The sequence below is a fragment of the Lagopus muta genome, chromosome 8, assembly GCF_023343835.1.
Source record: "Lagopus muta isolate bLagMut1 chromosome 8, bLagMut1 primary, whole genome shotgun sequence".
NCBI lineage: Eukaryota > Metazoa > Chordata > Aves > Galliformes > Phasianidae > Lagopus > Lagopus muta.
In genome coordinates, this window is record NC_064440.1 from 1,373,822 (window position 1) to 1,389,659 (window position 15,838).

Genomic DNA, 15,838 nt, shown 5'->3' on the forward strand with positions numbered 1-15,838 from the left:
CAAATAAAACTTCCAGCATGAATAATGTTTTTACAAATTAACATCTGCTGTTTCCATAGAGATTTTTTTTCTCACCAAAAATACATTAAAGTAGCAAGCAAACAAAACACAAGTGAAGTGATCATGTCATCTAACCAAAAGGAGAAGCTATGGGGAATAGCTAAGTGCATGCATTCAGACTCAGCTGTGTGTAATTGTAGGCACTCACTGGATGGGATGGCATGTCTGGTGCCAGGGCCATCCTCCTGGTGACCTCTTGGGTGACCGTGGCATGCAGCCGAGTTGATGAGGGCTTCTCACAAGTGTGCTCATCTGGGTTGAGGAAATGTGCCTGCTGGGAAGCATCAACAGCTCCCTGAGCTCAAGGGCATCTGAGGGGGAGCGTGGCTCTTGGTGCAGAAGTAACAAACGGCAAGGGGACAAGCTTAGCCTTAGATTTGCTGATGTCATGGCTTGCTTCTCTATCTCCCCAAAACACATTCTGCTTGTGAGATACTGAGCTGTTAGATGATTTTCTTTTGAGTGTGCATTCACAGAGATAGTAGAGCCTGGCTTTAAAATCAGCCACGTGCACAAACACAGATTGCTTTGCAAGCAGGACAGCCTGACAACTGCTGGTGGTCATTTGGAATCCAGTAATTAACTTCAGAACGCCGTTCAGCTGGCTGAGTGCTGAGTTCGCAGGTGGTGTCGAGATTTGCTCACAAAGTTCCCTCAGATCCCAGTCTGTATTTTTCCACAGTGCTTTGCTGGGCTGTGTTGTGCCAGCAGTGCCCCTGCTTCCAGCTCCCTGCCACTGCTCCAGTGCGCCCTGCCATTTGACTGCCCTACCTTACTGGGGCTTCTTGTTCATAAGCCAGAGCAGAACTTTGTAAACCTGGAGCATCTCCCTTAGTGGTGGCTTGCTGGGGAACTCCTTTGTGCCCGTCACTGTTGCTGGGCATCGGGAGGGATCTCTCCTCCACAAATGAAGGCATGAGAGAGCAGTCCTTGAGCCAGGAGAGGGGTGGGTGAGCTGGGCAGCTCTCCATGTCCAGCAAGGCAGCGTGGCTCGGTGTGTGCTGCCAGATCCTGCATCCCTTCCCTCTCCCTGAATTCGTGCACACACAGGACTTCAGTCTGCATTTTCCATCTCTGCCTAAAGCTGGCCGTGTCAGCAAGAAAGGGGGTGATTTATTTTTAGGAAAGGACTGTTTCAGATCAGCAGGCCACAGGTTGTGCTCTGAAAGGCTCGTTCCTTGTGGCGTTTTCCTTAAGAGCATCAGGTAGTGCAGAAGCTGCATGAGCTGTGGATCTGAAGCTGTTTGGCTGTGCTCTTTCACCAGCATGGAGAACGCGGGCTGGCGGGGGATGTGATTTATTGCAGCAACATGGAGGAAATCATGGGGAAGAAGCACTATGTATCATCTTGCTGAGCACTGAAGTGGTGAAGCACACGTCTGAGCGAGCTGCTAACACTTCATATAAAGCTTTGCAGGCCTTTCTATTTTGAGACAATTCCACTTGAACCAAATCTGTTTTCCCTGCAAGTCCTCTGCTGTTTTTTTCCACACTGGGCTTCTTCCCTTCTCCCATGGATCCCCATGGGCTCTCACTGTTGGGTGATGGCCACGGGTGAGCCCTTGGCTCTCTGCTCCTGGGGATGAACTGCCCATGGGGATGGCTGGGCGCAACACAAAGGCCTCTCACCTGTGCAGTCAAACAGCTGTTTCAGAACCTTCTGTCCTCTCATCTGTTATCGTAAGAACCCAGAGAACAACACTGGGTTCCTAATGGTTATCCTCTGTTCTATTTCTTTACAATCCAGTGCAGGATTCCGTGATGATATCTTTTAAGCCGTGTTCCTCCTGAGATTAATGCATCCCCTGAGGAATACTGCTCTCTGCTTGGGAAAACGGTGCATTCTGGCAAGTTACTCTTTGCTGAGGTAGCTTTGTCATGAGATACCACAACTGAATTTAATCTTCCAGAACAATCTGTTGTGATCTCATCTGATGCTGATGTGCTCCGGCTTCGTCCTTAGGTGAAGAAGTATCAGTTATGGCTGAGCTCACAGCGGATCAGAATCCAGTGGTGGGGGTAATCTGTTGCTGTTTACGTACTGTCTGAAGGAGCAGAGTGGTAGGAAGTGTTCTGGTGTTACATTCCAGAATGGGTTTTTAGTGATGCATTAAGTAATCTTTCCCTTTATTATATTAGGTCTACTGTATGTAAACATGCAGCATGAGTGGGAGTGTAGGAGAGGAAGAGCCGCAGTCTGGAATGTCTCCCGTTAGACACAGAAAATTTATGGGATGGTGGTGGATACACAGAAGTTGTTTTGCTGAATTGAATTAATAATTTGACTTTGGCTTTGAAAATTGGCATTGGATGTCATTTTGTGCTGGTGCTGCCATTGGTTGTAACTACACTGAAGACTTCTATCTATTACAATACTTAAGACGTTGTTAAATGTTTAGCCTGACTCCTCTGTTCTGAGTATAGCATGTGGCTTTTTATCAAATTTGTGCCTTTCCACTGTGAAACCTTTTTGTCTTTAAAACAGAGGCACTGGATCTCCCCCTGGTAGCTCATTCGGTTACAATGTAGGCCTTGTGTTGGGCAGGCATTAGTGTGAGGGCTTTGCATGATGGGTCCTCTACCCACAAAAGCTTTCCTTGCTGCTTTGCTCTCTCTCTGTCCGCACACTTTCCCACTGTGTTTGGCTATTCTTCGTGTTCTTTCTGAGCCTCTCATTTTCCTCTATTGTTTCTTTAGAGAGGGGAGGAGTGCCTGGTGCTGTGTGTACTCTCCAAATCAAACTGCATTGGCATGGGAGGAATGCTCACTGGCAGCTCCAGGACTGCATGTATTTCATAGAGGCACTAGGCAGGCTGGAAAAGACATCCCAAATCACCAACCCTGACCCATCAGCACCGTGCCCACATTTCCATGTGTTTCATGGGCAGAGCACTGTGCTTCATGGAGAAAGGTACTCTGCCTCCCGGTAGCTGCTCTGTATACATATGGAAGATTGGAAATAATGAGTTTATGTTATACTGAGAAAACATGTGCAGGATGAGAGCTTTGCTGATAATGTTGTTACTAACTGAGGTCAGCCAGGAATGAAATCGCCACATCAAATGATTCTTTGTGCGTGCGGCCCCGGGCTCTGAATGCTTTGGTTGATCCTCAGCCATTGGTTTTATACATCTGAAGACAAAAAACATCTTGGGTCGTTAGCTGCTTCAGGCCAAGCGTGTTCTGGCATTGACCCAATTTGAAGTTATAGTCATGAGACCTTGGGGATAGCTGTGATTGTCATTACAGTGACAGTATAATGCTAAGCAACATACTAAAACCTATTGCTAAGGTGCCCAGGCGTGCACCCAGTGGTGCTGTACTTCTGTGCTTCTCGGGGCCTGCAGGAGGAAGCTTCTTACTGAGCTGCTGTGTGTGCAGCTGCTATCTGCCGAATGGCAGGAAGCCTTCAGGCGAATGGAGATCTGCCCAGGTATTTCATGTCTTTCTTCATAACCAAACATTTTGTTTATAAAAGACTGTTGAAATTTACTTGGTGTCAGAACCCAATATCTTCCATTCCCCAACAGAAACTATTAATAAGGTCATGATCCCTTCCTTTTCATGCAGAAGAAGAACCCTTTGTATCCTCAGGATAACAAGAAAGTAGATAAGTAAAAGCACTGTGGCGTTGTTGTGTTGGAAGCTATTCTGTGAGAGGAATGTTCTCCTTAGCCCTGCTTCTCGGACTGTTTCTGAATGTTTCCAATCTGAGCTGGCCTCACACATACCTGTTAACTCTGAAATCTGGGGCCAGAGCTGAGCTAGGGGATGAAAGTGAGTGCCTAGGTTTCAGTGGAGCTAGGCTAACGTATTTCAGGGAGGTGCAGCCCCAAAGTCCTGATTCCTGCTCAGTTCTTCCAGCCATTAAATACTTCCTCCCATTGGTTGTGTTGTCTCTTCACCCAACTGCAGCTCTGCGTTGCTTATAGCAGTGCTCATTCCCAGCAGCTGGAGGAAGATTAGCCATCCTTCACCCATCAAACCTTTCCAGGAAGAAAATCATCAGACTGGTTTCTGGAGTGCCTGCCTGCCTGCCTGGATCTATGCTGCAGTCTCTAGGGATCGAGAGGCCTTGTTTTTTTCCACCCCCTTTTCATTTCATTTCTTTCTTTTCTCCTAGAGCAAACCCTGCTCTGCCTGTGCTCCGCAGTGCTGCTGACACAGCCTGGCCCCGAGCGCTTTGCTCTGCAAGAAGCGGAGGCTGCCTGTGGGGACAAGCCAGACCTCATTCCTGTCTGCTTTCTCCTCATAGCAGCTGCTGTTTGTCCCTCTGGTCAAGTGGTGGGGATCTGTATGAGCTGTTGAGCAGTGCTCCGCTGACAGCTGCTTCAGGGTGACAGAGAGATGCTCTTCCGTAAGGCTCAGTGCTTTTTTCCTCTTACTTCTTGGGTACCTCTTACTAATTTGGCTTTGCTGTTTCAGTACTATGGTTTGCACTACTCTTTTCCAGCTTGCAGGCTGACCTAAGGACTGCAGTATGGAAAGATGTAGAAGGGCTGGTGTTAGGGCAGTTCAGATACAGATATGTGGAGCAGTCCGGCCTGCTGGCAGGATGCTGGGCTCAGGGAGAGGTACTGCTTTGCCACACCATGGCGATGCTGCAGCCTGGTGGAGCTGATGGCAGACAGGGCTTTACACAACAGACAGGGAGAGAGCTCTGTAGCAATTGAATTCTGCAGGTTTTGTGCTGTGGGAAGTAGGATGTGCACAGCCGGCACTGCAGCCAAGCACAAACTGACTCCTAGAAGAGGTTCAACCCCAGGGCTGACAGCAAGAGCTCATGGCACAGGAAACGTGCTGATCAAAGGGTGCATCTGATGGAAGCCTGCCATTCCTGCTGGCACTGTGTGGGGCTCACAGGCAAAAGCACTTTCAGCCACTCTGCTTCGGAGTTTTATCTTTTGGACTTCGGTTCTTTACCTGCGTTTCTCCTTTTCTGCTAGTGGATCTTTAAATGCTGATTTCTGGATATACTCAGACCTTTGCCCAGGCCTTGGCTTCACTCTAGCACCACTCACGTTCCCTGTCTGCCTTTCTGCTTACATCTCAGTATGGATTTGTAGGACATCAGCAAAACCCCTGACACGGTAACGTGTTTTGGAACAGATGTACGTCTTACAGAATATCCCAAAATAATGGCAAAAGCTTAAGGCTAAATACAGGTTTTAAGTCGTCTCAAGATTTTGGCAGGTTTCTCTCCTGACAATCCTTTTCTTTCCTCTTTCAGTGAACAGTATTATCCCGGTGCTTCAGCCAGAGCTCTTTGCTCTTACTGCAGATCCATATCACTGATTGCATGTGGGAATGTTGGTAGAGATGGAGCCTTTTGCAGAGTCGGCTCTCGGTGTCTTTCTCTTGTATTGCTTTTGCCAACTCATAGACATTGTGGGTATGGTAGTGATTCCTTGGGGATTTTCTTCTTGTTGAAATGCTTACGGGATGCCAGTAATGGGAAGTATTAAGCTCTTGTTTCTTCCAAGCCATTTAATTAGGAATCCATTTTGAGATAATGCTTAAAAAACAAGGTTGTAACTTGGAGTTTCTAGTTTCTGTTTATTAACCCCCTAAATAACTGTCATGCTGTTGTATGACAAACCATTTGAATTCTACATTGTACATTTGTGGGAGTCATAAAAATTTGGGAAAGCACATTCAGACCGTGCTGTCTTTGGAAAAAATACTACAGTGTCTGCAGTGTAGACATGGACTTAAGGCATTGGCTTTGTATTTCTGCCTGATGTAACGTAGTGCATTCCCAGTTGACCCCAGTAGTGGAGGTATCCATATCCAGAGAGGTTTTCCCAGCAGCATGCCCAGATTTCTCTGTACCCTTGGGGTTTGGTTGGTCTCACTGTCCATGCTGAACCTTTGTGGGCTGGTGGGCCTGTGAGGACAACATGTACCTCTCGAAACGCTTGTGCATTTTAAACACAGACTAATACCCAGTTTTGTGTGTCAGTGCTTAACCACCCGGTTTGCCTGGGAACGTGTGCTGGCAATGTGTGCTCAATGCCTGTTGCACAGCCTAGGCGGGCAGCAGCCCCCAGGCCTGGGACGTCCTCGTTGCCCTGCACTAATCACTGCAATTAAGTTCCACTCCGATATTACCTCTGTGGGTGACAGCAAGATGCCCTTTCACTTCTATTTTGCTCTCAGCATGTACGGTTGTTAGATTGCAAGATTTTTGGGAAAGAGGTTGCTATTTACAGAGGGCGCGGTATTTAGAAAATTAGGGCTTTTTCTTATTGAGATATTCCCAGCAGTGTGGAACAGCTTACTGCTGCTTTGGCAGGTGTGTCATTTTGGAAGTTGGTCCTTGCTGCAAGAAACACAGAGTTGTTAAGGTTGGAAAAGACCTCTAATTACCATCACATAAAGATAGGAAGAGATTTTAGCAGCTGAAGGAAGGCTTCTGGGAAAGAAAGAGTGGAAAATGTACAAAGAAAGAAAAAGCAAAGTGCTCTGCTCAGAAGCGCTGGTTATTGGCTTCCTAAACCTCCCAGTTTGGGAGCTTGTGGAAGGAAAAAGGCAGCTAATTAAAACCACAGAGCAGCACAACAAACCGAACCTCAGCCCAAACCCTCTCTGTTGCTTGGCTAAAGTTAAGCAGCGTGAAATTCATTCCAACAATACCGTAACAGCATGGCACAATTCTTTCCCATTCGCTACACAGCGTGAGTATTTTAAACAAAGTAATTTTCCTATAATTACCTTGAAGATGCAAGCCTGTTTGGGTTCTGATTTTTTGTGCCCTGGTGGGGCCTTTAGCAAAACCTGTAAGAGGTGGGCATAGGCAGAGCGGATGGGATGACTTCAGAGGAAGTCATTGCCACCTAAATATAACTTGTCACAGCAGAGAGCTGCAGCCCGCTGGTAATAAAGGAGTTTGGCTGCCCACCAGCTTTCTTAGTGGCAGATCACAAAGTGTGTGCTATTTGGCATTTGATTTCTGTGAAACAGGCCTGGTACAGAGCAGAATACCTGGTACCCCGCAGCACTGCGGGTCTGGTTGCGTCTGCCTTTCTGGTTGTGTCTAATGGGTGGTCAAGGCCAGCCCTGTGCTGGAGCACCATTGCCGTGGTTGCGTCGAATCAGCTTCGTGTCACGTTGTTAGACAGTTCAGCGTGTTCCAAACAGCTTCTGTTTGAAAAATAAAAAGGAATATTCGGGGTTATTTTGGTTGTACGAAGTCTGATGGTGTGGGAAGTGGTGACACCACGCTAGAAGGAAATTGGGACGCTGTAATCATAAAAATCCTTAAAAAGATGCGAGTTGTTGAGTTGAATAAGGAGAAGCATGCCATGAAAGCAGCCAGGTGGCTAGGAGCTTCCTGGCAATGGGGTCTTGAGGAAAATTCCACTCCTTTTCTCATATTTATAATATTTTGAAGCTAATGTATTGACTGTTCTTGCTTTGGGGCTGATGTCTTTCTTCTGTGCCTATTGGCAACCCAAGCAGAGCTGTGTTTTCCTGCAAGGCTGAGGAAGACCTTGTGGACAGTGAATGGGAGGGAGCCCCAGTGGGATGCTCATTGCCCCTCTAGGTCGGTGGTGGCCTTCTTGCCTGCTCTCCTGGCTGTCAGCAGCAGGCAGGGCCCCATCAGTTGCACACCCAGCTGCCATTTTGGGGTGTGCTTCCTGGGAATGGCTTCAAACATGTGATAAGCTTGAGTGATCTTACGCCTGTGGTGATGATAACATGGCTCTCCCTCTTCAGTTCACTGGAAAAAAAAAAAAGGGGGGAGTGATTCATAAAAGTCTCAATACCCCTCTGGCCTGACTTGGAGGGAAGTCAAGCTGAGGGCAGCTGCAGCCTGGTGTGTGCGAGGGGTGGTGGTGCGGCACGTGGGGTTGAGTGCCAGGTCAGGAGGGCAAAAGGTGTCAGGAATGAACTTAATCAGAAGCAGATAATTGCATGAGATTATGCTCTCCCAGATCTCTGACTTCAGTGCCCTTGGTGTTGTAGAAAGGAGATAGATGTAGATGTGTCTACAGAAGTGCTCTGCTGCTGTCACCAGGAGCTCTCCATCACTGCCAGCAGAGGAAAACGGCCCTGATATTTACAGACGTGCTTGGGATACTGGAGTCTTGGTGTGAGGAACTGAGGAGGTGTGAGTACCAGGACTTCATTCTGCAAGGCTGGCCCAGCCACTGGCATGGCTGGCAGCATGGTTATGTGTGGTCTGGGGACAGTACTTGGCTCTTCTTTTCACAAGGATGAGGAACATTCCTGCCTTCCATTGTGCTCCTGGGGACAGATACAGGGTTTGCTTCCAGCAGAGTTCACTTAGGATAACAGGTGCATTTTTATTAGCTGCTATATTATTATCAGGTGCCATAAAGCCCAACAGCAGTAGCTTCCCTGGAGCCTTGTGAGGATCACTTGATGCTTTCAAGAGCCAAAGTAATTAGAAACGAATAAAGCAGCTTTTTTTTAAACTGTAGCAGCTTTAGCATGGTATCTTTTATCACTAAAAAAACACCTTTTTTTCTCTCCTGGGTCTTCTGAATAGCTACTGTGGAAAAGAGGGACCAGCTGCAGAGATTAAAGCAAAACCAGAGCTAGAGGTGTTCAGCTGTTGGCTCCATCGCGCTCCTCCCTACCAGCAGCTGGAATAAAACACACATCAGAGTGTTCCCAAACAGATTTTCACTCTTCTATGGCTTGAATCAAAAAATGGAATTTGAGAAGTTTGCGTGTTACTCAAACCTTGTGGTTCAGGTGTTATTTTAGAGAATAGGGATGTGAGCCTTTGGCTGTCTTGCTGATGTGGATGCTTGTCTTTTCAGGTTGCTTGGGACATGGTTAGTGGGCACAGAGGGGATGGGGTGATGGTTGGGATAGATGGTTGTAGTGGTCTTTTCCAACCTTAATGATTCTGTGATTGATTATATAATTTTTGTTTCCAGAGATCTTTAAACTGCAGGCCTTCTGTGTGTGTAGCACCCAGCAAATGCATGCTGTAATTCAAGTGAGGCCTAGTCTTGCGTGGCTGCTGTGTTCATTTGAATGTTACAGCAACAGCCATAGGATTTTAGCAGTAAGTCTATTTATTTCCAGTACTCTTTATTTTTTACCAGATTTTTAGATGTGAAAACACAATCTGTGCTGAACCGAAGGCTGTTAGAGAAAAGAGATGTGACTGCAAGATTTCAGATTCAGAGAGGGATCATGAAAAGAAATGATACAACAGTTGCCCTATTTTCTAATAATTAGTATTCACAAAGAGGAAACGTGTTCTAACTACCTAGTAATTTCCAAATTGCTGAGACACCTAATGAGTTGTCTTAAATAAATTTACCAAACATATAGAAGGAACTAATTACTGAGCTCTTAATTCCAAAATCGCTGCTCAGAAATGGTTACACAGCTGGCTTGTGTGTGTGCTGGTTATTCAGCAAGAAGATGATTTGATTGGGAGCTGACCCTCATTCTGGTGGGCTTCTGCTTGCACATCCTGCTGGTGGCCTGACCCCTGGTCAGCATTACAACAGCTGTAACGTATTCCATAATTCAGGAGGACACTTAAAATAAGGACTGTGCTTCCTCTGTAATCCCTGCACCTTGTTCTGCAAAGCCTCTGTGCATGGAAATAGCCCTTTGGTTTGCTTGGTGCATAGGGTTGCAGGGTCCCAAGTGGCATCGGAGATGTTGTAACAAGGGATGAAAAATGGAAAAGACAAAGCAAGTGAAATCCAAATGAAATCCACCCCCCCTTTCTTCTCTCCAGCTCCAGGTGTGATGCTGGGGATTGTGGTGACTCCCAGTAAAACTGCAGTATTCCACTGGGGAAAATCTTCTAGCACACAGCAATTTCCTGGCCCTCCATCTGGCTGCAGCGCAGTAATGCTTTCATGCCAAATGAACAGATACCCGCTGGTTTGCATTTGCCTCTTAATTATTGGGCAGGTGATGTAATTAAATATGCCTGCCTGCTGTCAGCACTAGGACCAGGTGAGCACCAACTGTGACCAGCAGCAGTGGCCGTTGTTATTAAAAATGTTTGGGTAATTCTAAATCCGTAAGGCCTTGTTTTTTGTTTTCATCTAAAAAGAGGTTTGCACTTATCCTCTCTCTTGCTTACACTGACAACCTGACTGAAGTAAGCCTGCGTTTTTGGGCACAGCACATCACATCCCCTCATGAGACTGTGATTGTGTTGGTCTTGGAGTGAGCTGTTGGTCTGTAACGAGCAGAACTGCCATGAAGAAAGAAATGCAGACACAGGTCCTGGCAGCACACAGTCCTGCAGCCAGCGCTGTGCCTGCTGGTGCTCCTCCAGAATGCTGGTGAGTTCTGTGCGCTTGCCAAGGAGGTGTGCAGCCTCCTGTGAGCTGTTTGCTGACCTCGATTCTTGCTGAAAGGTGCTGAGGACATTTGGTCATTCTTCAAGTTGTGCTCCAGTTCTTAGTCATTGGGACCCTAAATGTCAAGCTGAATTCCTTTTCGTGTGTGTTACAGCCAGTTAGAAACCAAGTACTGTGTGTGTTTGCGTGTGCAAGCCTTCATGTGGGAAAGGAGCATCTGGGGAGCCAGAATGGAAGCTATTTCTTCTACAGGATAGCCTGGGGTTTTCAGGTCAGTTTTGTTCCATTCTCTTGCCATCTTGTGGAGAATGGCATCTTGCTCAGTGCCGTCTGCTATATGCTGATAGACTTGGGGAGCTTCTGGAGTGCTGTGTTGTGCCAGGTTGTGTCTGGGTTTGTGTGCTGATGAAGGCTCTGCTGACTTCAGGCATCTCCCAAAGCTGCAGCAGGGCTGGTGTTGCAGGGCTGGTGTTGCAGGGCTGGTGTTGCAGGGCTGGTGTTGCAGGGCTGGTGTTGCAGGGCTGGTGTTGCAGGGCTGGTGTTGCAGGGTTGATTTGCTCTTCGGTTCCTCTCGGAAGGGGTGAGTGCAGCATGTGCTCAGAGCAAAGTGGGATTTGACTTCTCCCATCACGGCCTTGAGTTCCCCATTGAGTTCCCCATTTTCCCCTTGAGTATCCCAAAGCTGCACTTCTGTTTGTAGCTGTTGGTTTTCTTTTGATGGCACTGAATGCCACAGCCATCCCTTCCTTGCTGAGAGCAGGATGCTGTTCTTTGATTTCTGTTTAAAAGCAAATGAGAAGTTATGTTGTTAGGAATACTTAAGGACTTTTTATTTGCCTTTCTAAATCTCAGAGATACCATTTCCTGCCCTGGAATACCTCATTTTTCCCAGTTACCCAACTCTTGCTCAGCTTGTTGGGATTGAAGAGGATTAATGTTCCCAACTGAGGAATTCCTGGCAGGTGGGAAATGCTGCCCTGTGGGGTGCATTTTGCTGAGAAGAAATATATTTAGAAAAATAGTCTTCAGTCCTTTAAGCGATTGTGGATGTTTCTCCATTGCATTCTGACAGCATCATGGTCAAAATGTCTCTGGCCCACGGCAGAGCTCTGCTCTGGAGTTAGTCACCTTTAAGATATACCTTTCCTTCTGAGCAGTTCTGATGTCTAAACCATGCTGCAATCTGAGTGGGCTGCGTTTGCTCTTTATTGAAGAAGGGGGTGTAAATGATGACGTTTTATTGGGATTATTAAAAATAATGATGATAATAAACCAACAGTTCCTGCAAGAGCACTAGGAGATTCTCCAGCCCTGAACGCAGCACTGCCCTGCTTCCCTGGGCTATGAGAGTGGCAGAGGTGTGGAAGATGTGGATACAGAATGACACCTCAGGATTCTACCCAGAGGTCCACTTCTGATGCTTTCGATTTCTTTGGTAGCAAGGCAAATGTGAACAAGCAAGCAAACAGAATGCAAGAAGCCCAATGACTGTGTCACCGCTCTCCCCTGGGGTATGTGGGAGCTGCAGCACTGGACAGGTATCCATACTTTCACATCTGCCTGCAAATGTAAGCTTTACTTGTAATTAATTAAGAAGCCAACTTGTTGCAGTGCACTGTCCCACTGTTGGCTGTCCCCAGGATCCCACAAACAGGAACATGCCAACAAAAAGTAGCGTGGAGGGGAAAGTTGCATTCTGCTGTACGAGCTGTGTTCATCCTCGTTCCAATAGAAACCATCTGGATAGCAGTCTTGTTTTGTGCAGTAATATTCTCATAAGCTCCCACTGTGCTTGAGTGTCTACCAGCAAGTTTTGGTCAAGGTCTCCAGCAGCATAACAACATGAAGTGACGTCTGGTTCAGCCCCCCTGGCTCCTTGCTCTGCTCTGCAGCCTTGGCTGAGCTTTGTTGTGCCTGCCACGTGTGCTCAGCATCTGCTTGTTCCTGGGCAGGGGCATCCTTTGCAAGCTCACACGGCTCTTCCCCTGCAGGATGCCTGCAGCTAGAGGATGCTGCTAAGGGCTGAGGCAGAAGCCATCTCCAATCAGGGCATGGTTTCAGAAATGCTTTCTGGTTAAGATGGGCTCTGTAGCACCCTAAATCTTTTCAGAAGAAACCACTTGTCATCGGCTGACTGGAGCTTCTAACGGATTGATGCTTTAATTGCAGAAGCTATGTGACAGAGTGTTACAATTTACGGCTGGATGGAGAGCAATTCAGATCTGTCTATTTCTGGCACTTGGAAAAAAATTATTTGCAACCTCAATGAAATAAAAATATGCTATTTTCTGAAACCCTAACAGCTGAAAGTCGGTCTTTTCTTTCATTCTTTTCTTCACCAGCAGCTTTTCAGCCCCGTTGGCCCTTGGAGGCACTGCATGCACTGCTCCTTCCCAAGGTTGCTCTCTCTCTTGGGGGATCGTGGGGCCAAGGTTATGTGGCTGTGATAATTGGCCCTCCAGTCTTACGGATGAATATGGAGTCGTGGATGCATGCTGTATGCCCAAATAAGCAGCTTGCCATTGTAAGCAACAGAGGAATAAAGAAATAAAGGGGATCTTTCAGATTGAAGTTTCAGTGTACAGAGAAATGGAAGTATCTTCTCCCCTCTGTTCTTTCACTCTGCTGTAGGCACCCGGTGCAGTTTGGTTCTCAATGCATAGGTCAGACAGTCACACTTTCCTAAGGGCATGGAGGCATCTGAGGCTTTGGTGCCATCACATCTGTTGCAGTTTCTACAGATGTGGGCTGTCAGCCCACCTTGCTGCTGTTGGTGCTGTACCTGCACCAGAAAACAAAGCTTAAATACAAGATGCATTGCTTTTTTCCATATAGTCTCAAGTAGCAGCAGCAGCTACTTTGGCAAAGGCTACTTTGTTCTGACAGCTTAAAATAGGTCAGTGCTCAGCCAGAAACCTCTCAAAGCCAGCATGGGAAAATGTGTATCCGGCATAGGCATCCCTTCCCAGGAAGTCCCTGGTGGACTCCCCACAGACCTGTGCTCCTCTTGCAGTGCTGGGCAGCACTCAGAGGTGTTTTGGAAAGCAGCCCCCTGACTGCTGTTTCTCATCTGTATTTATTATTACACTTCCTGATTTATTATTCAAAGGCTGCGATTACTTTCCCTTCTCTCTTTTAGCTGCTGCTGAAGCTTTGTTGCCTATATGGTAAGAAAGGCAGTGGTGAGCACTAGCAGGCATTTTGCATCCTCAGTGCATTCAGTGGTGAGCGTTCGCTGCTCTCATGCAGTGCTGTGCCTGGCCCTGCAACTCCAGCCCTGCCTTTCCTTTTGCTCTAATTACTTTGAACAATGTATGGAGAGCAGGCTGTCATTTTAGGCCTGCCGTATTCGGCCATATAGATGCAGTCTCCTGCTAGCAGCTTTCCCCTTTGGTGGGGGAAGGCGGCAGTGGCCCTTACTGGGCTGTAGGGCTGCACTGGGAGCGTGTGGTGGCAGTGGGTCATGGCCAACTGATAGGGGCTCCCATCTATATTTAAGAGAATGTGCCTGGTGTGGTATAAATGCGGAGGTTGGTGACCCTGCCTGTGGCAGACGGGGTTGGAGATTGATGATCTTTGAGTTCCCTTCCAACCCAGGCCATTCTGTGATCTGGGATTCTGTTTATATGGACGATAAGGGGACTGACTGTTACGGTAGGTTACATAGAAAGTATGTCTCTGTGCTGCAGGATATAAAGCAATTTAAGGGAAAAAGCAAAAAGAACCATTTGAAAGACGTAATGCTGCCATGGTTCTTTGGAACAAAGGTAGAGAGAAAAACTTCAGAGCTTTGTAGAGAGAAAGATGTGTATCTTCAGTCTGTTGCTAGAAATGCGATGACTTGAGAATGATTTGTTCATAGAACCACAGAAAATCTCAGGTTGGAAAGGCTGCCTTTGGCTCTACACAAACTGAAGCACGTGGCACACCATGCTCAGGATGCTGTGTGGAAGGAGCCCACCCTGCAGGTTATGCCTTATTCCTCCCAACGCACTGTTACATTCTGCTTCATTGTGCTGGTTTTCCTTCATAGCGTTGCACAGCCTTTGTGTTGCCCTGTTGGAGTAGCTTTTAATAGTGTGATTTTGCCACTTTTCTGCTCTTGAAGAAAAGAACGGTGCTGTGTGTGAGTGGCAGCGCGCAGCAGGGAGGGAAGTGCTGCACAATGATGCTGCATTTACAGGGAGGGCTGGCTCTAACAAGCCCTGTGATACCTTAATTGTGTCTGATGTGACCTAACCCCTGCCAGTCCTCAGTCTGAGGTTGTCAAACAGGGTTTGAAATCTATAAAGGTGTTTGTACAGTGCTGCAACCGAGCTGGATGTGACTGCATGGCTGTCAGTAAGGTAGCAGAGGCATTCTTTGGAAGTGGAGAGAGATTTTTCTTTTTTTTATCTTTGGTTACAGTAAAGCCATATATTTCTCTGCTAAGTTCTGCAGAGCCTTGTGCTAGAAGCAATATGTAATAAATAAACCCACCAGGTAGGATTAGGAAAGGTGTTAGCATATTTTAAAAGCATCTGTATCTGACTTGGGCTGGGGGTTCTGTTTCTCAGGTTTGTTCTTAGCAATGTGATTTTCCTTCCAGGGCTCAGCAGATTCGTACACAAGCAGACCCTCAGACTCTGATGTGTCTTTGGAAGAAGATAGGGAAGCAATCCGCCAGGAGAGAGAGCAGCAAGCAGCGATACAGCTTGAAAGGGCAAAGGTGCTTTCTTTTAAGCTGTAGTAGCAACTGGTTATGGGGCATTTGTCATTTGCCTGGTGTTAAGATTCAAACTGTTGATTTCTAATGGTGATGGCATCTTTTGAAGTATGTTGACAATCAAGTGAAATTTCCTGCAACCAAAATTGGGGGGAATATAATGTAAATATTCTTGTATAAATGGGGGTCTTCTTTAAGGAACTGCCCTCTCTGTTTCACTAGTTGTGTGAAACTATTAGGTCTGAATTTTGATGTATTTGGAAATACCCTCCACTAAATTTTTGGCAATTTGATACAGAAAATTAATTCCTGATTCAGAAAAGTTTCCACTGTTCATAATGTGTGTTTCTGTTTGCAGTCCAAACCAGTAGCATTTGCTGTTAAGACCAATGTGAGTTACTGTGGAGCACTGGATGAAGATGTCCCTGTCCCAAGCACTGCCATCTCTTTTGATGCGAAGGACTTCCTGCACATTAAAGAGGTAAAAACGTGTGGCAGTTATTCCCTTTAAGAAGCCAGGGGCTGCAGTTGGAGCAGTCATGTCTGAACTGAAGTGGAGAAAACTGAAAAAAGACAACTGAGCAGGAACAGGAGAGTACAGCACACACATGGGGTTAGTGGTGCTGTGATGACACTTCGTTCTTTCCACAGTTGAAATCAAGTATGTGATGGATCTGATGTAACACAAAGGGGTTCTGTTGGTCAGGGCGTTAAGTAGCAGCAGTTTACACCTGCTCTTTGTGGAAGGCTTGTGGGGGAACAG

General features: G+C 46.8%; 1 protein-coding gene across 7 annotated transcripts in view; it reads left to right on the forward strand.

The window, feature by feature from the left end:
• Nucleotides 1-15,838, forward strand: part of CACNB4 (calcium voltage-gated channel auxiliary subunit beta 4) — a 77,172-nt gene that overhangs the window by 32,175 nt on the left and 29,159 nt on the right. For all 7 annotated transcript variants that reach the window (XR_007378619.1, XR_007378620.1, XR_007378621.1 and 4 more), the window contains 2 exons: nucleotides 14,959-15,078; nucleotides 15,434-15,556. Coding sequence is in view for 4 of the 7 variants with exons in the window: in XM_048953359.1 (XP_048809316.1) it covers nucleotides 14,959-15,078; nucleotides 15,434-15,556 (243 nt within the window). In the remaining 3 variants the exon portion in view is untranslated. The remainder of the gene's footprint in view (nucleotides 1-14,958; nucleotides 15,079-15,433; nucleotides 15,557-15,838) is intronic.